This window comes from Passer domesticus, chromosome 13 (assembly GCF_036417665.1).
Source record: "Passer domesticus isolate bPasDom1 chromosome 13, bPasDom1.hap1, whole genome shotgun sequence".
NCBI classification, from domain to species: Eukaryota; Metazoa; Chordata; class Aves; order Passeriformes; family Passeridae; genus Passer; species Passer domesticus.
The window spans coordinates 10,318,491-10,345,933 of record NC_087486.1 but is presented as its reverse complement, the minus strand read 5'-3'; the positions used below and the strand labels follow the sequence as shown (position 1 = coordinate 10,345,933).

General features: G+C 40.1%; 1 protein-coding gene and 1 long non-coding RNA gene across 15 annotated transcripts in view; one reads left to right on the top strand and one right to left on the bottom strand.

Moving 5' to 3' along the window:
• Positions 1-27,443, top strand: part of RAPGEF6 (Rap guanine nucleotide exchange factor 6) — a 126,432-nt gene that overhangs the window by 27,883 nt on the left and 71,106 nt on the right. For all 14 annotated transcript variants that reach the window (XR_010347110.1, XM_064387644.1, XM_064387645.1 and 11 more), the window contains exons 2-6: positions 1,642-1,712; positions 2,327-2,383; positions 3,269-3,352; positions 15,154-15,223; positions 20,701-20,844. Coding sequence is in view for 13 of the 14 variants with exons in the window: in XM_064387645.1 (XP_064243715.1) it covers positions 1,642-1,712; positions 2,327-2,383; positions 3,269-3,352; positions 15,154-15,223; positions 20,701-20,844 (426 nt within the window). In the remaining variant the exon portion in view is untranslated. The remainder of the gene's footprint in view (positions 1-1,641; positions 1,713-2,326; positions 2,384-3,268; positions 3,353-15,153; positions 15,224-20,700; positions 20,845-27,443) is intronic.
• Positions 8,948-11,781, bottom strand: LOC135280419 (uncharacterized). Its single transcript, XR_010347372.1, has 2 exons — positions 11,418-11,781; positions 8,948-9,127 (listed from the first exon to the last, which is right to left on the bottom strand). It is a non-coding gene; the product is annotated as an uncharacterized LOC135280419 (long non-coding RNA).

The following is a 27,443-nucleotide window of genomic DNA, read 5'->3' as shown; positions in this document are numbered from 1 at the left end:
CCTATATAGACAAAATGAGTTATGAAGACTTTAAAAATTCAGCTTTAATTTTAATACTATTTACTGATTCTCTTCTGGCTACCCAACTTTCACAGGAGTTGTGAGTATCTTCCTTTTGGCCTGGGAGAGCCAGATATTATTCACTACTAAGCCACTGTATGTACTGAATATATGGTTGCTGCATTTCTGTGCCTAATGCTTACAGGTGGAGCAGTTGAGGTAGTCCCCTGCCCAGAAACAGGACAAGCTCAGAAATGGAGCTGTTGGTTATCTGAAATGACCCTCTGGCTGCCAAGTGCCCACCTCTGACAGGCTGTGGTGTGTTTGGAGTCTGTCCATAGCTAGTGCTCCTGGATGGTTTCACTAACAAAAACATGTTTGTGGCAGCTTGCATGGTTAAAATGAGATTGGACTGTGTGAAATGAGTGCTTTGTAAATGTGTTACAAATTCAGGCCTTCTGTTTAATTTTAATGGGATTTGGTAATGACATTTAAAAAAAAAAATCAGAGTTTTATTGGTTTTACATGGTCTGCAATTACGTCTGACCTTTCATTTGATACAAGAGTCCATATCAGTTATACTGCTAAATATGGACTATGGAAGCCAAAGAACTTTTCTGAAGTAAATCCATTGTAAATTCTGAGGCTAGCATTCATATTGATTTATCTTATGTAAACACTGGATAAATGCAGCACTTGAAAATTCAGAACATACCTTGCAAGGCCAAGCTGGGGAGACTGCCCTGTGGTGTATAATGATTTTGTTGTGCGCGTTTTTGGCTCTAACAGCCCACCTGTTCAGGACAGTAAATTAAGTGCTGAATAGCCCTAGTGAGCTGTTCCCTGCCATGTGGTGCACCATCAGCACAGATATTTTTGGGACTGAAGAGGATTCTGTCTGGTGAGAGGTTTAAACAGCTGTATCTCCTAATTACAGCTTCTATGTAAAGTTCAGTTTATAAAGTGAAATAATCTTCATGTTTTAATACTTTTGTTTCTGTGGTTGCTAGTGGATGACACTAATGTAATATTGACTAGTGGCAGTCGGAGTGAGAGACCTCTGAAGCTTTATTGTTTTCATCTTTGCCAAAGAGTATTTTGGAGTACTTCTTGGTGTTCCAGGCATGGACTGGGCTGAGCAAGACAGAGTAGGATGGTGTAGTCTGTAGTGGGCCTGCTAGTTAGGTCTGAGGTGGACATGAAAGAGTGCTTCCCCTCCAAATATAACCCCTTTGCTATGAAAAGGTACTCTGGTACCTTTCACTGGTTTTGAAAAATTCCTTCTTTAAAGAGGTCTTAGAAGGTTTCAGCTATTTTTGACCTTGGGTGAACAGGCCTGCTCTGTTTGTCTTATCCCATGTGTTGCTTGCTGCCATATCCATTCACATAAATAATATTTTCAGAGATATTTTTAAGAAATTTTTTTTTTCAGGTCAGTTTTTATGTATCAGTTGCACTTCACTCTTTTCACTGCCATAGCTCAAGTGCAGACAGGATTCTTCAGGTCTGTGTGTGTCCTGGCCTATCTATTTATGTGGGCTTTGTATAAATCTGTGTAATTTAGTGCAGAATCTGAAAAGTAACACCGAGTGATTAGATGTGAATGAAATTGCTTATGTGTTTTTTTTTCTTTTTTTTTAGGACTTGAATACTATCTATTCTTTCCTTCATGGGCTGGACATACTATCACACTTCAGGGAGCATCAGCTAAGGTGAAGTACTCTGCAGTTTGTGTTTTTTAGCACACTTACATTCACGACTTTTTTGTGGAGATGAGCAGAGCTTTTGTCTGCCTGCAGTTTGAGGTGGCAGAACATTGGCCAAATCCATTACTGAGTTAAGTCACTGCCACAATGTGGCACAAAATCTAAACTAATTAGCTCTTCTAAGAAGGAAGGCAGAGCTTGCTCCCATTTGCCTACAAAGGACTGTGTAGACAGTGCCCTGTCTTAACTCAGATTACAAAAGGTTTTTAATGTTTCAGACGTTCTGATGGTCTCAGAATCCATAAAATGGAAGGCCAACAAAGCACAAAAAGTGCTTTGGAAGTATTTTAGTTCCTTCAGTTCTGTTGCTATGGGTAATTCCAGTGTGTGGGAGTGATTTAAACACTTGGAAAACATGCTGTATATTATCTATTTGAATAATGAAGAACACCGTAATAATTTGAATTTTCCAGTTAAGCACATCCTTTGTTTAGAACAAAAGAAATAGTTGAATTTGAGGTCTTAGAGCCTGAAAGTGATTCTGCTGAAATGCGGTGATTAATGTCTTATGATCTTTGGGGATTAAAATTGAATTTAAACTTCTCTTCCTCTTCCCTCAGAATAATGTCGTCAAGTGCCCGCTATGAGAGGTACAAGGGCAACCAAGTTCTCTTTTGGTGAGTACCTGGCACTTGTTGGAGTTCTTCAGCAGAAATGTGGGCAAACCCAATGTTCTGCATGTTGTTATATGTCATTGGCTGTTCAGTCCTTGTCAGTAACTGGTTAAAAGCTTTGGCAGAGGTGGTTGTGGCAGTGTGCAGTGTTGGTGTTTGAGAGGTGCCGGTGCCCTTCCAGCCCAGCCCCAGGGACAGCAGAGGGGGTGTGTGTGTCAGTGACACCGGGTGACAAGGCAGGCGGTGTCCCCTCTCAGTTGGTGACACAGCTCAGTAGGTGGCACTGTATCCCTGGAGCTGGCACTGCCTGTGCTGGAGAGGGCTGCAGCTCAAACCCCAGCACTTAACATTGCAAAAATCGATATTTTAGCTTATGATTCTCTAGGTTCTACCTGGGAGGTAAATATACTTTTATTTTCCTCATATTTTAGCATTGCTTATGGCATATTTGTCATCTCACAGTTAATCCTAGCTTTCTGTATAAGGCACAGCTTCCAGCACACATGAGTCTAAATGAGATGCCAGCTGCTCCTTGGTGTGGGGGGTATGTGTGACCATAGTAGCAGGTCAATATCTGTGTGTGGGGTTGTGTGCTGTCCTGTATTTATAGCCTTTGTGTATACTTTCACTGGAATAAAATGTTTTCATTAAAATTTTCATTTTAATAAAATAAAATTTTAAGCAGAGTTAAATGTCAAAATGTAAAGTATAACAAACATCTCTTATGTGAATGTTTAAAAAAAAAATCCTGGTCCAGTTGGAGTTCCCAGGTTCTTATATTAAATTGGTAGAATGATAAATCATTATTTTACTACAATAATATTTTGGATAACATAATTGTAAGGTGCTGTAAGGAGAAGTACATATCTGTGATTTCTTTTCTTACAGCTCAGAAACTATTGCAAGATGCTGGTATATCCTGCTTTCTGGATCTGTGCTCATGAAGGATTCAATGTTTTTGCCACCTTGCAGGTAGGTAAAATAACATCTTGTTGTCATTTAAGGCAAGGTTTTTTTTAAATAAATGCTTCCTATGTATTTGTGTTACCGCAATTTTTAAAGAATTTTAAAATAATGTAATAATTTTGGTTTTTCTAAAGTTTGATAGTGAAATAAATGTTCAGCTAATTCAATTTAAATTTTCTCAGACTTGTTCTGCATGTTGAAATTTCTTTGTGTAATACTGCACTCAATCTAGTTTGGCTTTTTAAGTTTGCAAGAAAATTTGTGGTCAGCTTATTACCATGGGGTCTCTTTGAACAATTTGTGCTGAGTGTTCTGGATAGTCACAAAAATATGACTGCAGATCACATAGCTGCTGCCATTTGGTCAGAGGCTGTATTTAATGGCACATATGATTTTTATGTGCAGCAAGAAGGGGCCAGCAGCATCAGCTGTGGAGAGCTCGTGCCAGGAGTCCATCTGTGTCCTGGGGCTGAGCCACAGTGAGCACTGACATCCTTTCACTGGAGCACATTATTAGACTTGAGCTGAACTTGGGCAAGTAATGCCCTGAGTACCCAGAATAATACTCTGCTTGACCTTGTAATCACTCATTTTTATTTCGCTGTGTTTCACTTGACTCAGCAGGAGCTGACCATGAGTGCACAGACTTAAGGCCAGCTCCAGCTTAGATACATTTCTGTATACTTGAATTTCATAGTGTGTGCTAGTAAGAACATACAGGACTGAATTTTTCAGCTCAGTTAGTTGTAGGCTGGATATTAAACACTTAATGCTCCTTGAGGGACTGAAGGTCCTTGAGTGAAATTGTCCAGAGAAGCTGTGGCTGCCGCTTCTCTGGAAGTGTTCAAAGCCACTCTGGATGGGGCTTGGAGCAGTCTTGTCTAATGGAAAGGGTCCTTGCCTATGGCAGGGGGGTGGAACAAGATGTGCTTTAAGGTCCCTTTCAACCAAAAACATACTATGATGAGTCAATTTTAAGTTCAGGAGTACCAGCAGTGAGGATATGATATGCTGGTATTTGCATAAAAGCTCTCTAAAATCATTGTTTTGGAAAACCTGGAGTAAGTGACTTACAAGAACCATTGGCTTGTAAGGTTTCTTGTGCCTTTAAAAAGAGAAAAGCAAAGTAGACCTGTTAACAGTTAATTCACAAGATTACAGCTACATTTATGATGGATAATGAAGGTGGTGAAAGGGTCATCTGTTAGATGGAGCTGCTGGCAGGTTACAGCTTATAAAGGGTGGTTCCTGGGGTATTCTGTCTCCTTCGGTGGTGAGATCATGTGGAAAGGAAGGGAATGGGCTCCTGAGGGGTGTCTAGGGCATTCAGCTCACTTCCTTTTTGTTTGAAATACAGTCATATTCGTGCATTAAATAGAATGGTTTTTTTTTTTCCTTCAGTACAGTGGGATAAACTTCAGTTACTTTCCCTGTTTGGAATACCTTATCTGTCACATTTCTGGTTGAGGGAACTGCAGTCATCAGACACGGCTAATTTCATATGAAATAGTGCCTTGCATAAGTTAGTGGTATTCTTTCATAATTGTAATTAGCAGTATTTTTGTTACATTTGAAGTAATACTTAATGCCACTTCTTATTCTTTGTCCCCAACCAAGTTCCTGATTATGTGAGTCATGCTGAATGGAGGCTTAACTACACATGTATAGGAAAGCACAATATTGCCTTTATTCTCATTGCCTCAGGTATTACAGAGCTATTCTGTATCACAGGAAACACAGATAACTTGCTGCCATATTCTCTTTGCCTGGTGTGCATATGATCCATGACTTGTAATATGTTTGTGAAATAAACTATGAGCGAGTATGCTGTGTGGGATACTGCTTTGCCCATGCAGTCATTGTTCAAAATTCAGCATTGCACTGGAAACTAACTGCCCAGCATTAATTATATAATAACAATTATACAGGAAACTGCTGTTACAATTGATTGTTAGTGAGATCCTTGCAGTCTCCATAAATAATCATGGCCACTGGGAGGTGGTTATGGTTTAATAACTGTTTGCTGGTGTATCCTCAGAATACTTGTTCTTTTTCTGTCATCTGCCCTGTGATTACCTTGATGGATAGGAGGAGACTGTAGTAAACAACTGTAGACTTAGCCTGGAGAAGATGCTATCCTTGTTTTTGCCTGCCCCCTTTCATCCTCTGTCTATCAGAGCTTTGGGAAACCTTATTTTTTTTCTGCAGAACTCTTTGAAATAAAATATTCTGTGGAATCCTACCCGAAAGATGCTTAGCCCCTGGAAAACATAAGGAGGTGGGCAGTTACTGCTTTATTAACTTTGTCTGAATAGTTGAATGACTGAGGTTGGAAGCTGGGGCTCACTGTGCTTGAAAAGGGCTTTTTTATTGACTTGATAAACTTGTATTCAAGTTGTCATTCAGAAATTGATTTTAAAATTGAAGGAGTAAAGCTTCCATCCCGGCACAATAAATCTATTCAATGTTCTGACACTGATGCTCATGATTAGAGAAGCCCTGCGAGATTTTTAAGGTAAGATGAGATCGGTCAGCAACACCAGGTACAAAGATGGCATAATCTTGATTACCCTATTGCCTGGAGAATGGATTTGTTAATAGATTTGGCATAGGAGGAGAAGAATTTGCTTCTAACATGAAAGCGGTGGCCAGAATAAAAGAATGGGATTGAAGGACTTGTAGAAGGAAAATCATGTCAGTAAGTTAAAGAGGTTTTATGTTAACCTTGCTTGTTAATGAAGATAATTCATGTGAACAGGATATTTGAAGGAGATTACTCACAGCAAGATTAGCCATAGGAGATATATCAAGGACCTGGAGGAACTTTTGAAGCCAATTATGTGGCTGACAGCCTCCTACAGCTGTGAGAATTGAACCTCCAAGGGAAAAATACAAACTCTTGAAACATTCAAGATGTAGTTGTACCAAAACAAACACTTCTCTTTTCCCTATCCTTCCAAAATCTCTCAAGTGGAGAAAATTGGAATCATTGTTCTACTCATATAGTGCATTAGTTTCTTGGCTAAAAACAATTGCTTTATTTAAAATGGCCTTGTGGTTGTGTGGTGTCTTTTCATGACAGTTGTAGATGCATCAATGACTCAGTTAGCCATTTCTCTTTTCTTTAGTGAAAGGAGAAGACCCAAATGCTTAGATCAAGAAAATGGTCGTAATGAAAGAGGAACTCCAGTTTTGCATCATGAATAACAGCTTGGGTTGAAATTATTTTAGCTTGTTTTGTATTAGTATTTGTGAGTAACAATATTTTTATTTTGCAACTGACTGTGACTTAATAGTGACTGTTAATAGTGTTTACATCTATTCTGTGTGAAGTGCCAGAAGCACAGAAAACATTGTGCTTCTACAGGACTGTCAGTGACGTAAAGTAAGAATGTGAAATTAAAGATTTGCAATTTGAAGAATTTAAAGATTAACAAAATGCCATAATTTAAATTTTGATGTATGTAGCTTTGTTTTCAAACATATTTATACCTCAAATGCACTATCTAAAGTCAGATCAGTTTTGCTTCTGAAGCCTGTAGGGCTGCTTTCTGCAAATACTTGTGAATTTGTACCATTGCTGCAAAAGTAAACCAGTGGCTCAGAGCTGCTGGCAGCTCCTCCCAGCTTCTGGCAGTGCAAGGTATACTGGTATTTTTGTCCCCTGATCCTTCCTTTTCAGGTTTAACTTGAATACTGCATCTGCTTAGACTGCACCTGCTATATCCAAGCTCTGTCCCAGTGCTCCTCAAACTCTGCTCTTCCTCTTCCCCATCTCCATCCCAGTCCCAATGCCTGGAGTGTGAATAGTGTTTTTCCTCCCTCAGTTCCCATGGTCTGGATCCATGTGTGCCAGTCCCCTGCTGCCATACAGTAAACCTAATTTCTGACAAACTGGCAGTTGCCAGTAAGGTTCTGAATTGTGATAATTGTTGCCATAATTGGGATTTAAGTTTCTTACTGTGTGACTCTAAATATTGCAGTCACAATACAATACAATACTCTGAGGGTATGTTTGCTTCACACTGGAAAGCTCTTCCCAACTAACTGTTGTGGATGATTTTCTCTGCTCTTAAAGGGAGCTTCAGCCTTACCTCCCTGTGCTTATCAAGTCTGAGAGATTTAGTACTCAGCACAGGATAAAAGCAGTGGTTATTCAGTGCATTTGTGGCTCTGGATGAGGTGATGTTTTCCTTGGATGTTTCTGTTAAGTGGTGGCTGTAACTTGTAGCAGTGCCTGACAGCCAGTAAGTGAAACAACAACTTGGGAACGCTACCAATAAATGTATTTGTAAAACTAATTAATTCAGATAGAGTTGTTCAGATTTAAATTCTTCTGGCAGAGCTAGTGCTGGCATGAAAATACTCCGAGGGAAAAGGGAATGTGGATGAGAAGAGGCAGCTCACCAGTGAGAAAAGCTCTGTCCTGGTCTCCCTATGTGTTTTGGGCTTGCTGATGTTGAGTAAGGGCTGGGAAGGTGCTGCAGACTAACAGTACATAGTGCATCTTGTTTGATATAGACTAATCTTCTAAGAAAGTAAAAAAAAAAAAAGAAGAAAGACTGTGTTCAGACCTGTCTCAGCTATATGGCTGAATAACCTTGTCTATATTTCTCCTTCTATTCATGGTTCCTTAGAGCAGCTACCCTTTAGAAATTCTGTGGACTGCAAGGGATGCTGATTGTGCCACACAGTTTTTTGTTGGCTAAACTTAATTGCAAGAGAAGGGAAATTAGAAGGAAGGGATTATGTATGGTTTGTTTATAACTAAAATACAATTTTACTAAGACTTTGCAAACAGGAAAGCTGCACAGAAAGTGGTAGGTGAGACACAGGCTTCCTCAAAGGGTTGTCATGTTCGGAGTATAAATTAATTAATACAGAGATCTTGAGCTTGCAGCCTGCAAATTGAGTAGCATGTTATACAGCCTCCAAAATAATTTCCAGTTAGAACTTCAGCAGGCTTAAGAGATAAACCTGCTAAATGTTGTTATTGAGAGCTAATGCAGAAATGGGTTTTGATGACTGAGCATTAATTGAGATAGGTATTTTGCATTCAGCCATGTATCTTGTGGTGTCTGGTTTCCTTTAAACCATTTCCTGATGGAGTTAAGTATTATAATATTTTTCTAATGAAGTTACTTTGAAGAGCTCAGGACTTGCACAGCATATGATATCTCATAAACTCTGCCACTTGCATTTGCTGAAACTTTTGGCTCATGCTGATGGACCTTTTTCCCATCTCCTTGTTCTTTTTCACAAATAGGGGCATTTGGGGCTGCTCAGCAGCTGCTGTGAGGCTCCTTCTGCACCTGTGAGCCTCAGGCAGCTCCCCACCAACCAGCCCCATTCTTTAGATCATGGCTGGGCTGAGACAAATCTAGTGAAATTGAGACCTCTGTGGAGATGCCAAGAAAAACAAATTATTCCTATGAGGATTTTGATGTTGAGTATGCTCCTGTGTCATGACTGCAGAGCAGGAAGGGCAGATCCTGACTTTTCTGTCCACAGTCACTGTGGCTGTTAATGCTGTTGTGCAACTTCACGGGTTTTCCCTCAGTGTTATTTCCCAAACAATAACAAATAAATTTAAATATTAAATTACATTTTTAGGGTAATTAGACTGGTGTTTAATAATACTAATGGTTATTCCAGCCATTAGTATACTTGTGTGGTACATTCATTGGTAGCAGAATGCATTTTATCTTGGATCTGATCAACAGCAACTTTGCAGTAGAATCCAGGGGTTTGCTAGAACAGCTGTTCTGCACAAGAGGTACTCTGCAAGGAGAGGAAAAAAAAAGCTTTTCATAGCATCACGGAATGGTTTTGGTTGGAAGGACCTTAAAGCTTATCTCATTCCAACCTTTTGCCATGAGCAGGAACACCTTCCAGAATCCCAGGTTGCTGCAAGCTCCACTCAACCTGGCCATGGACACTTCCAGGGATGGGGCAGCCAGAGCTTCTCTAGCAATCTGTGCCAGAGTCTCCCTGCCCTTCAGTAAAGAATTTCTTCCCAATATCTCATCTAAACCCTCTTAGGTCAGCTTAGAACCATTCTCCCTGTCCTGGCACTATATGCCCTTGTAGCCCCCCTGTACTGGCACAAAGTCCTATTTTCATCTGTTAAAAAAACAGCCAAACAACATGTTTATTCCTTATGCATCTTGTCTCTTCCAGGCCCAGTTGTGCCCTTCTGTACAAAAATCTTTTTGCATGGAAGAAATGCATGCAGGTTACTGGATAAGTGGGGTCATGGGATTCACTTTGCAGTGGCGAGTACAATTTATCTTCATCATTATGTGCCTAAAAGCAGCCTGACAGGCAGACAGGCAGTTTGAGAGACAGGTATATTCATAAAAACAAAATACCTGCAAACTCTTTGCTTGTTATCTTGATAAACTGGTCTATCAGGGTCCTGGCCTGTTCTACATGTAATACAGTACTGAGTATTACTGCAGCAAAACTCCTGCAGGTACCTTTATTGACAGTCACAGATAACTGTGCATTATTGACACCAATTTACACAGACAGGAAAATGTTATGATTTTACAGTTCCTGGAAAATACAGAACGTGAAGTGCCTGACATCCTGCCACTGATAGCTTTGATGTCTGAAATATCTGAAAATATTGTTTCAGGATGTAGTAGAGAATTGTAAATTTGAAGATACTTGCTGATTAGTGTTGAAACAAATAAGACAGTCTCAGTCTCCATCTGTTTGTAGGCTGAAAGCTCTGCAGGACAGGCTGTGTTTTTACCTTTAATGTATGTATGATATTCTGAGTAATGAAGAATGAGAAGCTATCAGTATTGAAAAGCTTGAGCATATTGATATCAGGAAATGTTTGAGTAAAAAGTGGTGGCTGTTGCTTAAATTCATCAGTTCTGGATTCCAGATGTATTTCATCACCAAATACTCAGGTTGTGCAACAGCTGGATATAAGAATTTTCAAAACATTTGTGTTCAGAAAGCCATGTTTGTGCTCATCCTGTTTCAAGGGCTATGATCAAAGTGTGTTACATTGGAGGAGTTTCTAAATAGTTTATAAAAGAAGTTTTACTTTAAAAAGAAGTTTTAACACCTTCCTGTTCTGCGGAATGAGCATGAGTGTTGAATGGGAGTATTCTCAGGTACAGAAGGCTCCTCCAGTGATTAATTTATTCTATTCCCTGTATCTATCAGTGCAGTCAGGCACATGCTCGGGTGCCAGCACTTCTAAGGTACTCTGCAGTTGCTGAGAGGTGAGCAAATCACGCAGTGGAAAAGGGACAGATGAACCAAGGAATGTCACAGAATCACAGACTGGTTGGAGTTGGAAGGGGCCTTAAAGCTCATCCAGTTCCAGCCCACTGCCATGGGCAGGGACACCTCACTGGACCAGGATTCTCCGAGCCCTGTCCAGCTGGCTGAGAGCTGTTATCTGCAGGCCTGGGCTTTTACATTTTGGTAGTTCCAGTCTGATCCCACAGCCTGGTATGGATATCTTGCCAGTTTAACTTACATTCTTTTCTCAGATTATGCAACTGCTTAAGCATTTTTAATTATGAGTAGCAGTGAATTAGAAGGAAAACACAATTTCTTGCAAGTGAGGCATCCATAAATCAAGGATAAACAAAGCTGCCTTTGGTATATGGAAGACATTTTTTCCCCATGATGGCATTGCAGACCATTGAGTGAGTGTGTGAAAATTAATGATGCAGATGAAATACATGAATATTAAGTGACTGGAGCATACAATAAAATAAATAAAAAAGAAAATTGTAGTGCACTTTTATAGTACTAATTTTTTTCTAGGTTTCCAGCAGTGACAAGCTATAGAATGATACTAAATTTAAGACATATTTAAATATCACACATGTATTAGCAATGTCAATTAAATTGTTCAGTCATTTAAAACTTTAATGGTTATACCAGTGGTAGTATGTCCTTTGACAATTTTTTTGTTGTAAATAGAGCCTAATTTACATCAGTTTCATGTTTTCTTACACTTTCAGTGTTAATTTAAATTTTTAATTAGATTCTTTTCCCCACTCTGTTAAAGCACTAAAGCATGTGTAATGTGCTGTACCTTTGTGAGTCTTTCCCAATTTTCTTACGTATTTTGCCACGTGTGACATCAGGAGGCTGTAGTGTTTTTGAGATACACTTTTGCTTGGGGAAGCTGCTGTGATGGTTGGTAAGCAGAAGTACTGAAATGGGTTTCTTGGATTGGACCTTTGCAGGAAGCAAACCTGACCCTGGGAAAGGTTGTCTGTGGTGCCAACTTGGGTAACCAAAAAGACTGAGTAATAACAGCTCCTGCAAACAGCACTGTGAGTTCTTGATGCCACAGCAAAGTTGTCTTTTAGTACCAAAAGATAAGGTTGTTCCATCTCTTCCAGAGTTATAAGTACTTTTCAGAGCTCTCTCTTTTGATAAACAGCATGGTTCAGGTTTGGGTGGGTCTTTAATCACCACCTAAAGACTTCTCCAAGTGGATGTGCTGTCACAGAAACGTTTCTTCTTCTTTGAAAGAATGTTCCATGTCAAAGTTTGCTCTTGTTTCCCAAGTGGCTTTTCTCTCCTCCATTTTTAAAGCTTTGTTCAACTGAACCTTTTCTATTTACAAACATTTAGGAATGAATGTTGTTCTGAAGCCTTGATTATAATTGGCAGATTAGTGAAGTATATTGATGTCAGCAAACCTCTTAACTGATAGAGAAACTAAATATTTGTATTCTAGAGGAAAAATACATAATAAGTCATTAGGAAATTTAAAACCTGTGTTGTGTATGTTAACTAAGAATGTTGAAAGTTGATATTTTCAAGACATAGTGGTAGTTATGGCTGGGGAACAACCACATGTGACCTCTTCTTTGGAAGGAGCTGTGCTGTGGAGTAATCAATAAACCATCCATGGTGTGTACCAGGAAATAATGAAACTTGACCTATTGACTTGTTAATATGAGCAGTTTATTCTTTAGGATTAGCTGGGTGGGTTTTGTCTTTGGAACCTGATCCTTTTCCAAGTGTTTGGTTGTTGTAAAGTGCCTGATGGAGCAGAAATGATAGGGCCAGGACTGTGACCTTTGTTCCAAGAACCGTTCTTGTACTCATTAGTGCTTACGGCCATTACTTAATTAGCAAATGCTGCAACATCAGCAGAGGGAGGCTGGACAGTGGCTGAATTTGAGGAATGTGTTTATGTAAAACAAAACAAAAAAGAAAACAACTCCTCCTTGACCTCCAGAGTTTGAAAAAATCTTGTCACACAACAAAAATACTTTGCTTGAACAACCTGCAACAGGAAATTGGTGCTTTTTCCTGACTACAGAGGATGTAGCAATAGTAGTAATCTCTTTTGTCATAAAACTGATAATGAGTATTTCTGGATTGAAAAAGGTGCAAAACCTGAAATTGCACTTGCACATGATTCCCTTGTAATTTTGGTGTTTTGGAAAAAAAAAATCTCTTGTCTTTCGTTTTCTGCTATAAGGAATAGAATTATAAGTTATTTAACTTTTTTTTTCTTTAAATTGAAAATGATCCCATGGCAAAGTTGAGCTCAGTTTGGTTTGTAGTTTGTAGAGAAATCCTAATGTGGATTTCAGTGCATCTTAGTGTTGGAGCCGACAATAAAAATGATAGTTCTGTATTTTCTGAACTGAATTAATGGTTGTAAGAGTGAGAATAGTTTAGCCATTCTTTTTATGTGTTGCAAAAACACAAGACTCTCATGCCTGAATCACATGCTATATGGAAAAAAACATGAAAGAAGGCATGAAAATTTGAACTCTGAGTTTCTTATTATAGATGTGTGAAAATGCCAGTTTTCTATGTGAAACTTGTGCTTGTCTGGTTTGGGTGAGAAAGTTTTAGTTGTCATGGTGTTTATCATGTAATTTAAATGTATTTTTCTTTTCCTTCAGTAGACCATTAGCAAAATCAAAACTTGACAATGGAAGCTGCTGTGCTCCTCTTAATTGTAATTCTTTATCCTAACTGGATTGCACTAATAATAATTTCTCTGTTGCAGTAATCTGAAGCTTCCCTTGAATTACTTCAGTTTCAGGAGAATCACAGAATGATTTGTGATAGAAAGGATATTTAAGCTCACCTGGTTCCAACCACCTGCCATGGGCAGGGACACCTTCCCCTATCCCAGGCTGCCCCAAGCCCCATCCAGCCTGGCCTTGGACACTTCCAGGGATGGGGCAGCCACAGCTGCTCTGGGCACCCTGTGCCAGGGTCTCACCACCCTCACAGGAAGAGTTTCTTCTTAATAGCTAATCAAAACCTCCCCTTCTTTAGCTTAGTTTAGTTTTTTTAGCCTCAGTTTAGTTTTTTTAGCCTCAGTTTAGTTTTTTAGCCTCAGTTTAGTTTTTTAGCCTCAGTTCAGTTCCTTAAATTCTTTTCCCATAGTTGCATATATCCCACAGAAGTTTTGGAGTGTTGTTTATAAACACGAGTCTTTTTAAGTGTTCTGTATAAAGTGGTGGTGGTTTCAATGGATCTTTGCCATCAAGATGACCATATATGTAACTCAAATCTTGCATGGCTGGAGTTTAAGATGTACTTTTTAAACATACTCTCAGTGAAAACAGCTGAAGCTGATCAATTTTTTACAGGTTTGTCTCCACTCTTGTCTTAACTTCCTTCTAATTCTTACGTTAATCCCTGCTTTGCATTAAGCAGTTCTTCAGTTATCTCACCTGCTGGTAGGTGCTAAAACATGATTGATGTTGACAGTCTGAGTTTGTAACATGGCAGCTGCAACCACTGAGCTGCTAATCCATCCCTGTGCTGCTCATCAAGGCGTTTGTTTTGTGTGCTGGGGTTGTGGAATCACTTTCCTTCCTGCCCAGGGAGTGAGTGGGTCAAGCATTCCCACCTCAGGCTGATGGGTCAGGAGTGAAGACAAGCTTATTTAATACGTGAAGCCAGATCTGTTCCATTCCAGGTGCCAGTACAGTGACAAATGGATTGATTTGAGAGGTTGTTGGTCTGTAGCACACCCCACACATCCCCCGGCAGCGTCCAGCTCAGTCCTCTTTTGCTGGTAGCTCCAGCACCCTCAGATCTGGTTGCACGGTGCCTTCTCCAGAGGTGATTTCTCTAAAGTCACCTCTGTTGTTCAGTGTCTGAAGGAAGTCTCCTGTTAGAGCTGATGAGCTGAAGCACATCAGGTTGTTTTAGCTGTTTTCCTCAGCTGCTCTGCTACACTGCCCATCGTGCTTTGTTCCATTTGTGTTCTTTCATACTTCAAGAGAACCCTCACCATGACCCAGTCCTTGTGGTGGTACAAGAAGCAACATAGAAACAGAGGTCACAAGGCTCACTGTGAGGAAAGAGGTTCTCTGTAGCCCCCTTTGCTGGGAGGGTGAAGGGCTGATGCAGAGAGGGAGCTCTAATTAAAGATGCTCTGTGCTGAGTAGTATTTTGGAGTCTTTGGAATTTATGTATATTTGTTTTTACAAGGCCCGTTTAATGTTTAATTAAAATGTACTAAGGTTTTCTTGTCAGAAATGAAATGTATTATGAGTGGTTGTGAGTATCTGCAAGTAATAATGATTTTACAAAAGAACATTCTTTATATTTGGACTTTACATAGCAGGCTGTGATGAGGGATGCTGAATAAATTAAAATATTATGGTAATGATACTATCTAATTAGCATTTTTCATACAATAGTTTTCATCATTTTTTCTTTGTTGTTTTTTATTTTTTAACAACATGGACCATTGCCAGTTATTTTTGTTACTGAAAAGGTAAAATAGGCTGTTCATCTCATTCCTTTTTGTTTGCTTTTTTTCCATCCCACTCTAGTTTTGGCAAGCAGTCTGGAGGAAAGCGAGGATGCGAATGTATCATATTGGAACCTTCAGAAATGATTGTGGTAAGGCAGATTTTTTCACATGTATTTAAATCTATTGCTGGTTTCAGCAAATTCTTTCTCTTTTGCAGCAGAAAGCTTATTGTAAAGTATTCTATGAAATTGCAGTAAAATTGCCTTGATTTCAATTATACCTATGGCTGCTCTCATAACAGCAGTAGCTATGTAAATTTAATCTAGATGGGTAAATGATGATGATGATTAGGTCATTCTTTCTAAAATTATGCTTACTTGAGTTTCAAAAGCCTAACAGTCACGGCTGAGCTGAGCATTCCTGAGTCAGGCTATGGCAGTCTTCTATCTTGAGTATTTTATTTACACCCCCATTCCCCATTGCATGGCTTTTATTGGTCACATCTGGGTGGAAAAGTGTTCTTCCTCCAAACCTTTGCAGTGCCACAAAGTGTGAAGGCTTGTAGGTAGGAGAAGAAACATGAGAGTGCTTAGCCAAGCTTGAAGGGTTGGATTTGTGACCATTCTTAATGTCCAGCATTCTGCTTCTCCAGAGCACTTACTGGTACTGCCAAGTGCATGTATAGATGCATATATATGTGCTTAGAGGTTGTAGCTTAGTCCTTCCCAGGTTGTTGTACACATGCTGTGAGCAGTGGCAATATTAGGATTGCTTTTCCATTGTGAAGACTGACATTGTATTCCAGCAGGGTGCCTGGGGACACAGGCAGATCTCTTCCAACTTTCACCTTAGATGTTTTTAATGGAGCTGGAACAAAGCTGCTTGTTGTGCTCAGAACCCACATGTCTGTTAATCAGACTCCCATCTCCAGACTGCTATTGATTTAGCTGCCCTAGATCTAGATATGGTAACATTAAAACTAATATTTGACTGTGTCTCTTACTGAGCATTTAAATACTCAGCTTCCATAAAATATTTGTTTCTCACAGTGCATTACCAGCAGGGATGTCAGCAGTGTCCTGTACCAAGTCCACTTGCTGTCCTTTGTGCAGCTTGCTCTGTGCAATGTCAGTCTGACTCTGCTCGTGGGCTCTGATAGCATCAGTAATATGCTCTGTGATGCAGCACATATTTTAAGCTACAGTCTGCCTTGAAGTGCAGGTTAAGAGTGCAAGAAACCTGTCTTCATCTCTGGAGTGAAACAGTTAATTTGTTTTATTCCGAATTGTCCAGTCTCTTTTCAAAGCTGGAATTCTGGGAGGGAGATTTATGCCTGGAGGGATGCCACAGGTCTCTTTGGGTGGCAGTGTGTGCAGCCATGTCAGGGGGGTGCCCCAGGCCCGCTGGTTTGCATTTGCTGCTTTGCATTTTTACTTTTTAGTTGCAGCTGCCAAGGCTTGGTGTGCTGAACTGAGCACGTGGTAAGCTCAGTGTGCCTGAGTGCTGTGCCTGAGCTGAGTCTTGCTCCTCAGTGCTGCTGTAGCAGAGTGAGAAACACTCACTTATCCAGTCATATCTATTAGCAGGTATTAGGGAGAAGTTCCTCCCTGTGAGGGTGGTGAGGCCCTGGCACAGGGTATCCAGAGAAGCTGTGGCTGCCCCATCCCTGGGAGTGTTCAAGACAAGCCTGGATGGGGCTTGGAGCAGCCTAGTGGAAGACTAGACCAGCCTGGTCTGGCTGGTGACTTGGGTCACTGCAAATACTTTTGTAAGTTTGTGTGAGAAATACTTCATGGGCAAAGGAAATCTTAAGAAATACCTACATCTTTGGTCTCATCATCATTGCAATAAAGAAAAAAGAAAACAAAAAGAAAAAAAAAAAGAAGATGGAAATAAAAGAGGAGCTTCTTTGCAGTGTGTGCTTCAAGAGAGAAACTGACCCCGCTGAAATATTTATGGAAGAATCCAGTGTTGTGTGTGTAACCTGAGTAGGCACAAGTGTGCTGGGTGCTTTCAGAGGAGCACAGTAGCTGGGGAAGGCAGCATTGGCCATGTCAGCAGCCTCACACACTGCTGGGTGATCCTGGAGACAAAGGCACAGCCAGACAGCTGTTTGCTCTGTTTGAAATCTCCTGAATTGTCTGTAATTGTGATTAAATGCCAGTGAGAGTATAAAGGCACTTGAAAGTACCTTATATCCTTCTCTGGAACTCAGTATAATTTTCCAGTAGAAAAATCAGAGAATTAGAAGTGCAGAGTAGTTTCCTCATTATATTTGTGATCATATTTTACAGGTAAATGTAGCTAAAGGTGCTATTGCCTGTATTTTCTAGGAAGCACTTAAAATAGTGTGAGCAAAAAGCATCAGTGTGGTGGCGTGCACCTTGCTAATGATCTTCACTGACACGAGGTGTACTTGAGTTTTAGTTTCCTGATTAACTCTTATTAATTTCTCTTAATTCTTTTATTTTCTATAGTTTTTAATTTTCAACATACTAATGAGGTTTAATACATAATGAATATTTATCTTCAAGCAAAATTAGTTAGCTGCTTTAATGGAGTTAAAGAACTCTGTAGTTTCCTGCTGGTGACTGATTTTATTTTTTTTTCCTTCTCTCCTGTCACTTTAGAATGTAAATCAGTTTTTTAGTGGGAATCCTCTGGGAATGGACCCATTTTAAAGGCCATAAAATGTGGTCAACTTAAGTTAATGAGCATAACAGATAGTGTGTGAATGGGCATTGTAACTCATATTTTTGGAGGCTGAGCAATCTATTAAATTAATAATAGCCCCATTTATCATTTAGGATGATGGCCCAAAATTGCAGCATATCTGGGTATGTTGAAGTGTCATTACTGTTGTTCCTTGGTGCTTTCATTTTCTTCTTCAGATCTAAGCATAAGATTTCAGAAGAGCATTGTGATATGTGCAGGTGGAAAATAATTCATTGCTGCTTTGGACTGCAGAGTGAAACAGGGCAGTCCTACCGTTTAGATTGGATATTAGGGAAATTTACTTTGTGGGAAGGGTCATGGCCTGGCCCAGGCTGCCCAGGGCAGGGGTGGAGTCACCATCCCTGGGAGGATTTCATGGATGTGTAGGTGTAGCACTTGGGGACCTGGTTAGTGGTGAGCCTGGCAGGGCTGGGTTGGATGTGATGATCTGAGTCCTTTTCCAACCTTAACAATTCTGTGATTCTGTATGGAAAATGAATTAATGGGAAGCAGTCTGTGGGACAGTGTCTCCATATGAGTTGATGGCAGCCTGGTTCTGCTGGCTCTGCAGTGCCAGGGAATCTGTTCTCTCTTTGCTCCCCTGCCAGGACCCAGCTCCCAGCACTTAGGGAGAAGCTGAATTCCTCCACAGGGCTGTGATGAGGGTGACACCTCTCTGCCAACAGGAATTTTTAGTTTTAACCAGGTGAAAGCAGGGCTGAGTGAGGTGCCCAGGTGTGCCTGTCCTGTTGATGCACAGAACGTCAAAAACAGTTATTGTGAATCACAAGTGTTGACAACCTGGTGGTCAGCTGGACTCAAAATACTGCTCGTGCTGGTGGTACTAAGCTGGAAGCTCTGTGGTGTGGAGCTCTTTCCTGGTTTCTGATTTCCATGTTGTTTTTGTCAGCAGCAGTTCACTAACCAAAGGAAGCAGGTGGTCTCATTTTCCGCCACTTGTTTGTTCTGACTTAGTGCTATCAAATAATTTATTAATGTTTACGTCTTAGTTTTCAATTAGAATTGAAAAAGAAAAATAATTTCTTCTGTCACTGAGTGTTTGTTTTAATTTAGCCGTAAAAATACCTGTTCAGTTTGGGGTTTCTTGATAATAAGGGTTATCTGTATTGAAAGAGTCTTTGTCCACCCCAGCAGTTTCTCAGGTCCAGGTTAATCTGTTCTGTTGGAGAAATTCGCTGCTTATTTTGGTTTCTATGATCTTGTAAGGCTGAATGCAGGAAAAAAAAAGATAATGCATTTATTGATGGAGATTACATGCAAAAATATAAAATTAAATCAGCACAATTCTGGGTATTTAATTAATAACTTTGTACAAATCCAAAATTCCTTATTTTTTGAGGACTTTGTGCAATTTGAGAGCAACATTTTTTCTAGCTAGAAATCCATATTTATGCTGCATGAAGAAAGACTTCTATATCAACCATCTTAGTGCATTTTTTGATCATACTGTTCAGAAAGATTTTTTTGTTTCTTTTTTGTGTTTCTGCCTGCATCCACTTATTCTTCACACTCTTACACTACTGTGCTTACTGCAGTGCAGCAAATACATATCTTTGGTTGTTGTCCTGTTCCTCTGCAAAGAGGTAGTAAAATTATAGTGAAAAGTGTGGTTATCCCTTTTTCGACTCAGCTTTTCTGATATCTTTTTTGACAGTATTATTATGTGAGCTTCACTTTTCTAGCTTTTCTAACTGTTGTATCTTTAACCCATATTATTGGTGTGTGATTCCTCTATGGAATCAAAAATAACCCACAAGACAAACTCAACTGCTTGCACCTTCCTTTGACCTCAGACAGACCATATGTGTTTGGGAAAAGTGATGTTGAAGGTAGATGTAATCTTGCTTTTGTGATGGTGTTTGTTTGATCACTTTCTTGTTTCTGTCTGTTAAGTCTTTCTGTGTTTCATTTCTTTGTATCTTTTGGATTTTAATTTTAAGGTAATTTACTTGAGTATGTGAAGTGAGCTGTGTAATACCATACAGAGGCTCTTCTCCTGTTCCAGTAGTATAGTCTTTCTAGCCTCCAATTTCTCCAGTGAAATTTGGAGAAAAAAAATTAAAAATAAGCCACTGAAGATGGTAGAAACTTCCACATAGTAAATATATTGTAGAGAAGCTTCTTGCCTGCTGCAGCCTATTCGCATGCATGTCTGTCCTGCTTCCTGCTGGGAGATATTTTTCCAAAACATCAAAAGGAAATGGGAAAGGATGAGACTGCTTTTTATAGAAAACAAGTATTGTAGCTATTGAGATAAAAGGTTTCATGTTGGCTTTTACTAAACAGATAAATTTAGCTAATTTTTAATGTTTAGTCAGAGATAATATTTAACATCAAGTTACGAACAAGTTCCAGCCGTTTCTCCATAATCCACTGAAGTGATTAGGAGGCAGTATGACATAGGTGAAGTAGCTATTTGTGAAAAACTGGAATATTTGAAGTTGTTTAGCTGTGAATGGTATTAGAAATAAATTATGCTTTTAAAAATTACACTACTAAAAATAGGAAATGGTAACTTTTGTGTTGAAGATAAGCTTGAAATGAGCAGTGCCTGTAAGTCCTTCAATGATACATGTCGATGCAGAAGAGTTTCTGCTGATGAGTGACATTGTTTAGAGGATATCTGTGTCTTTTTTTTTTTTTTTTTTTTTTTTTTTTTTTTTTTTTGAGTACACTGTTTCCTGGAAGGAAACTGTGGCCTCAGCTCATTGTAAGGCACTGAGATCTGCAGCAGTGGTTCTCTGAGACAACCACAGTCATTTACTCCAGACAGGTTTAGCTGTCCCGAACTTATGTTTGTTCCTTCCCCATGAGCTTCGTACGGCTCCATCGGCTCTCAGTGCTATGGAAGAACTGGATGTTTAACCAGGAGCCTGAACATGTGTTTCAGGTGGAGAACTCTAAAGACAATGAGGAAAACATCTTGCAAAGAGAAGTGCCGCTGCGGCAGTCCCGCCGCAGGTACAGGAGGATCAACCAGAGGGGCGAGCGCCAGACCATCACGGACAACGTGGATTCCAGCAGCTACGTGTCGGTGAGTCTGCCCTGCCCTGGCCCATCTCCTGGGCGTTCTGGTGTCTGCATGGCTGCCTGCACTTTGTTTTGCTGACAAACTGGTGAAACAGTCCATGCTTGCTGGTTTTGAGAACACTTCTTTAGTGTTGAGGGGCAAGTGGTTTGGATTGGAACACCATAGGTGGAAGTGAAGGTGGTAATTGGAGAAGATGGGTTTATTTTGGTTTAGGGATCTTTATAAATAAATCTTAACATGCTCACTGGACAGAGAAATGGTCTTTCTTCATTTTTTTGTTGGTTTTACCTGGTGTACTTTTGGTAAAATGTAGGAATTTGGTGGGTTTCTTTTTTTTCCTTGATATATTTGAACTGTGGATTAGAGCTGAGTTAATTGCAAATGCAGATCAATACAGCATTAATGCTCTTGTACTTGGTTGCTTTTACTTGCTTAAAAATAGTATAGTGGTAGTTCAAACATCAAAAAGAGTAACAACTGATCTAGTCTTAAATAGAAGCAGAGACTATAAAGTCTGCACTGTGTGGAGTCAATTCTGTGGTTTCAGGGCTGCAAAGTGTATGTGAAGGTTTTTCTTCACCATTATTTTTCAAACTTCCTGCTTGGTAACAGGATATATTTTATCTAGACAAATAATTTAATTGAAAATAATTATTCTGGATAATTTGATCTGCTTTGAAAATCAAAGTTTAAAACCAGTACTAACGTTGAAGTACGTTGAAGTACAAGCCCAGAATAGTATTCATGCTCAGAAGAGGAAAAAACAATTTCTCTCCATTTCCCCCATCTTCCTTTTCATCTCCTCAAATGAGGTAGTAGACTCTCAGTTGATACACTTCAAAATATCTGATGTGTGCAGTCAGATATGAGCTTATAACTTATATGAGCTGATGTTTTTCTCTATGTTGGTAGCAGTTGAGCTGCAGGTGCTGATTTTAGGCCCTCCACAGCATTACTGTGTCTGTGACAGGAAGAGAATATGCTGCTTGAAGTTTAACATCTTCTGCCATCTCAGTTCTAGAAATGTCAAATATGTTGGATTTTGTCATTAGCAAGATATTAAATTAGTTATTGAAGCAGTGAGATGTTGGACCCTCCCACTCTGGGCGAGTGTGCATAAAGCTTTATTAGGAATTAAATTCCAGTCTGTGTAGGACAGAACGTATCTCTGTCTCTTTGGTGTTTGTGACAGTGAATAAGCACACAGCTAATAATTCTCAGGTTTCACTGCTAAGAGTAGGAGAATCCCAGGAGCAGCTGATGCTGGTGCTACCTATGCAGCTTGCCTGGGGGGATGCGTGAGAAGGGACTCTGCATCTTTGTTCTGAGAAAGACCAAGTTTCATGGCTTCCTGAATGATTTCAGAGGCTGTCAGTTACTGCTGCAAGGAGTCAGTGTGGTACACTCACAGGACTGTGATTAGTCAGCAGATCATGTCCTCATTAAGATGCTTCTTCAGGTTGGTCTGGTTTTTTGTAGTGATTTATTTCATTGTTACCAACAATGCAGAGCACCTGTAGTTGCTTGCTGCAAATCTGGTGGCTTCCTCAGATTTGTGGGGGGGGAAAATACACTCACATACACACACACACACATATATATATTTATTTATGTATGTATGTATGAGGCGTTTGATGGAAAATGGTATAAATTTCTTAAACCAGAAGCAAATTTGCTTTTTTGTCTGCTATTTATGTTAATTAGGAATATATAAGAAGAGTCCTGTAACACTGTTTTCCTGAATGAGTGAGTGCTGAGTGGCAAGGACTAAACAACTGCCTCTCTGCTACCAAATCTCCAAGAGTTTGGGTTTTCAGCAGTCTGAATTGAAATACCAATCCTTGCTTTGTAGACTGCAAGCTTCTAATTGGAAAGTGCCATACTCGGAGTACTTAAGGTAGAAAAAATAATTCATAACTCAGCAGATGACTAAGGAATCAAAACACAGTAACAAGCTGCCTGTAAGGAAGTAAGGAAAGTCTGGTGCCGGTATTTTCCCATATTCCATTATAAACTAATAAAGTAATAAATTTATTTTATGTATGGTTAGTTCTATGCTTATATGAATGTGCTCATACATTGGTTCCTAGTGATCTTGAAAAACAGATTTCATGGTGTAACCCTTTACATAGCCCATGAGAAAAGGGTAGAGTTATAGAATGGTTTGAGTTGGATGGGACCTTAAAGATCATCTAGTTCCAACCCTCTTGTATAGGCAGGGGATCAGGATAATGAGGAGGGTAAGTCAAACTTCCATTTTACAGGAACTTGCAATAAGGTTTCTGCCAGAGTGGGAAAAGTGTTTACAAACTCTCCAGCAGATTTCCTGTCTGACATAATGCTAATGAATGAGCACAGAGTTGTATTTCACTCTCCAGCCTGTTGCTGAGTGCTCTGTGACAGATGCTGAATGCAGCCTCATGGAGCTTTTGTGACTCCTGTGTGCTTGGGGAGGGCTTGGAGCTTTCCAGCCCCTGCATGGACTCCAGTGTGTCTCCTGTGGTTGATGTTGGAATACTCAGTATGACACCATTTAAGTTTTTACATGCCTAATCCCTCATGTGCAAGTAGTTTTCTGTTTTCTAAAGAAAACTCAGATCCTTTAGGTACTGAAATTCAGTAATTTTTTTTAACCCAGCTAGGAATATTTCCTTAAATATAAGGTTTCTTTTAAGGGTTTGCTTTTAAGGGGAATTATCTATGCAATCTCCATTAACTCCTTAGAATGTAAATCTCTGCCCATTAAATATACTGTGCTTATGTTTATGATTAAGGTCAATCTGTATTTTGTAAAACATTACCTATTGGGTTGTGACATGAGCTAACATCTACTTCTCACATGGAGTACTTATATTTTAAATGATTGTTACTATCCTTGAAGCTCTTCTTTTCTCTTATACCTCTTAATTAAGTAAAAGAGTTCTAGTTCTTGATTTAACTAGATATCTTCAGGATAGTTGACATTCAAATTATTGTGGGTATCAGAAATTTCTTCCCTCCCTGCCTTCCCTCAAATGAGCTAATGTTAAGAATGGATCATGTGGTTGGTTTTTTTGGTGAAGGTGTTAACATTTAGATTCCTTTGTTATGTTTTTGTGGCTTATAGAACAGTATTATTTCACAAGAGCATTGGCTGTCTGTAGAATTAGGAGTTGTTTGTTGTTGTTGGTTTTTTTTCCTTCCAGTTAAATTCAGTGAACACATGCTGGCAGTGTTCTTTCTCTTCCCTCAGAGTGAGCAGGTTTCTGTTTCTGTCTCTGTCTTCAAAGTGCCCAGTGTGTGACTTTGCTCTGGCAGCCCCTGTGCGGGGTTGGTGAGCAGTCTGGGCTCCCCTCCACATCCAGAGTGCACCCAAGCCATGCTGAGGTTCTGCTGGCACTGGCAGTCCAGCCAGATCCCAAGGACAGTTGTGTATTTGGCAAAACACTCAGCAGTGTTTTTTCAGGGTACACCATAGCCCTGCTGGTGTGAAGGGCAGGAGGATGTGGCTGTGTCACGTGCGAGGCCATGGCCACGGTGACAGCCTGAGAATGTGTGGCTCTCTGTCTGCCTGGGGCAGGTCTGAGCATCCCATCATTACATCAGATCTCTTCATCCCTGGGCATTTCTGGCCTTTTCAATTTTTGTCACTTACTAATTCTGCATCTTGCACATCACCCCCACAGTAACATCCTGACTGTGGGGGAGAAAGTGAGGCTGGACACATTTGGCAAAAGCTCTTGCTCAGAATGAATAGATTAGGAAGAAATGTGCCATTGGTGTTAATTATGCCAGTTCTTGCTTCAGATCTGATTTGCTAGCAGGATTGCATGCCTTGGTGGTGATAAGCATCCAGCCAGGAGCTGGGGTCATTGCAGCAGGGCAGTCACAATGGAGACGAGTGAGTCATTTCTATTCTTAGTCTGCTTCTCAACCCAATCAATAATGCAACCATGTTTTATGATTACAAAAGAAGAAAGTAATAATACAACCATGTTTTTTACTTACAAAAGAAAGAAGTAATTATGATCATCTCTGTTAAACTATATCCCAAACTTCTGTGCTCATGCAGTAGGAGCTTGCAAAACTGCAGCCAGAATAACTGCAAGTGACTTTTTAATGATAATGCTTAAAAAAATTATAGTTCTGGTATAAATCTTTTAATTTATAAAAATTAAATTGCTGTTTAGATCTTGCATGAAGTAATAGGAAAGTAAACAGTTCAGTTATTTATCATCACAGTTAAAAAATAAAACCTAAGATTGTAAGTTTTGCATTCATATTTCTCGCAGTGTTCAATTCCAAACAGAGGTTAACAATTCAATACAAATTTCCATGTGACTCAAACCTGTAAACTCAAATCTTTTTTTTAATTTCAGTAAATTTTTTTAAAATTCATGTTTATGGTCAGTAATTTGAGGCTGTGGACTCCCCATCCCTGGAAGTGTTCAAGGCCAGGGACTTGAAGCAGCCTTGTATAGTGGAAGGTGTCCCTGCCTTGGGTGTTGGAACAAGATGATCCTTAAAATCCCTTCTAACCCAAGCCATTCTGTGAGTCTATGCATTTATTACCCACATACTTTTTTTTCAAATGAAGAATATTTGTAGCTCTAAAAATAGTACATATATGATCCAATGCCTATTTCTGTGGAGTTGTGACAACATACAGAATTTTTTCAGCTGTTAGGTTTATTGTAGAGCAGAATAAAGAAATTAGTACCAAACTGTAGTAGTAATCCACTTCCACATAGATGCAGTTTTTTTTAACTACTGTAAGAGGATGATGAGGTTTAAAAGATTTATTATAGTACTGCATTTTATGGACAGTATCTTAATATTTGCATTAAGTAAAATTTGTCCTGGAGCCTTGTAGAAGCATTTATCTTCAGAGAAGTCTGTTGCTGCAGACTGCTTGAGTGGCAAGTTTCTTGTTCTTTGATCATTACTTAATGTAATCCTGTCAGAGGCTGGAGGTAGAATGGGGGATCTCATAATTGGAGGGAATTAAGTCACATTTCAATATACTGGATCAAACCATTAGGTGCTTTACCATCACCAATCCTTTTCTTTTTAAATGCTATAAAACACTGTGGGTCTTTTATATTCTACTTTTAACTCCCAGGTGAATTTGCTGATATGGTACCTTTTATTGATCTAAACCAAGTAAGACTGACTTAGAGCATGTCTCCAGCTGCCTGCTGTTAAACCTGGACATTGTATCACTGGCTTCTTTTTATTTGGAATATCAGTTAATTGTGATGAGGCTGTGGCTGAAATGACTAGTTCTTGAGCTGGAGGAAGGGTCTCTTTGCAGCTTCTTGCTTTTTATTGTGTTTGTGTCCACACTTTCTCTTTCTGACACTTTTTAAAAATACTTGACAGAATTTTCACTTTATTAACTAATGACAGGCTGAGGGAGTTGGGGCTATTCAGCGTGGAGAGGAGAAGGCTCTGGGGAGACCATAGAGCACCTTCCACTGCCTAAAGGGGCTCCAAGAGAGCTGGAGAGGAGCTTGGGACAAGAGCTTGGGGTGATAGCCCAAGGGAGGATGGCTTCAGGCTGACAGAAGGAGTCAGTTTAGGTTGGTAATAGGAAGAAATTCTTTACTATAAGGTTGGTGAGGCCCTGATACAGGTTGCGTGTAGAAGTTGTGTCTGCCCATCCCTGGAAATGTTCAAGGCCATCTTTGCTGGAGCTTGGAGCAACCTGGGATAATGGAAGGTGCCCCTGCCATGGCAGGGGCTTGGGACTGGTTATTTTCTACGGTCTCTTCCAACCTAAACCATTCTGTGATTCTGTGAATCAAAAGAAAATTCAGGTCTTGCTGAAATCCGTGGGTCTTGCAGTGCACTTAGGAGGATACAGAAATTAACATTGTTGTTATCTAGAGATGTTGTGTGATACAAAGAGATAGTGCAGGTTGCTTCTTCCTGATGCTGTTTTTTCTCTGGTCTCCACCTTTTAATTTTGCATTGCCTGGGTGGGATCCCAGCTCTCAGGTGCTCAGGAGCAGGCATGTGCTCAGGTTCCAGAGCATGTGCCAGAGCCAGGTACCCCGTGCTGGACAGGACCCTGGAAAAGTCTACGTATGCTGTCCCTGTTTGCAGCTCTTCTGAACTGCAGTGCTACGTGTTTCTAAGTTCTGTGATCAAAAGCAGCATCTGCAGTATGTTCACTTCCTGTGTGGGCCCCTGTGAGTTTGGTTTGTTGTGGGCTGCACACAAAGGACTTGTGGGCGTGGAGCCGGCGCTGTCTGGTGGAGGAGATGTACATGGATGGAGCCCCCCGCTTTCTGCAAAGGAAAATTACTGCTAGGCTGGGCTTTGGGTGGGGGAGCAGGCTGTGAATCAGGCAGTGGGTAAGCAGCTTTGTTAACGGATGGTGTAGAGGTGTCTGCTTCCCAGGCCAGACATCTGGGGAAGGGTCTGCAGCTTGAGTCTTGATGAGGAGAGGCCGAGGGAGCTGGCAGGGCTCAGCCTGGAGCAAAGGAGGCTCAGGAGGCTGGAACCACGTCAGGGTTGATCTGTTCTCCCAGGTAACAAGTGAGGGGATGAGCAAAAATAGTGTCAGGTTGAGATAGGGAATGTTTAGGTTGGGTATTAGGAAAATTTCTTCATAGAAG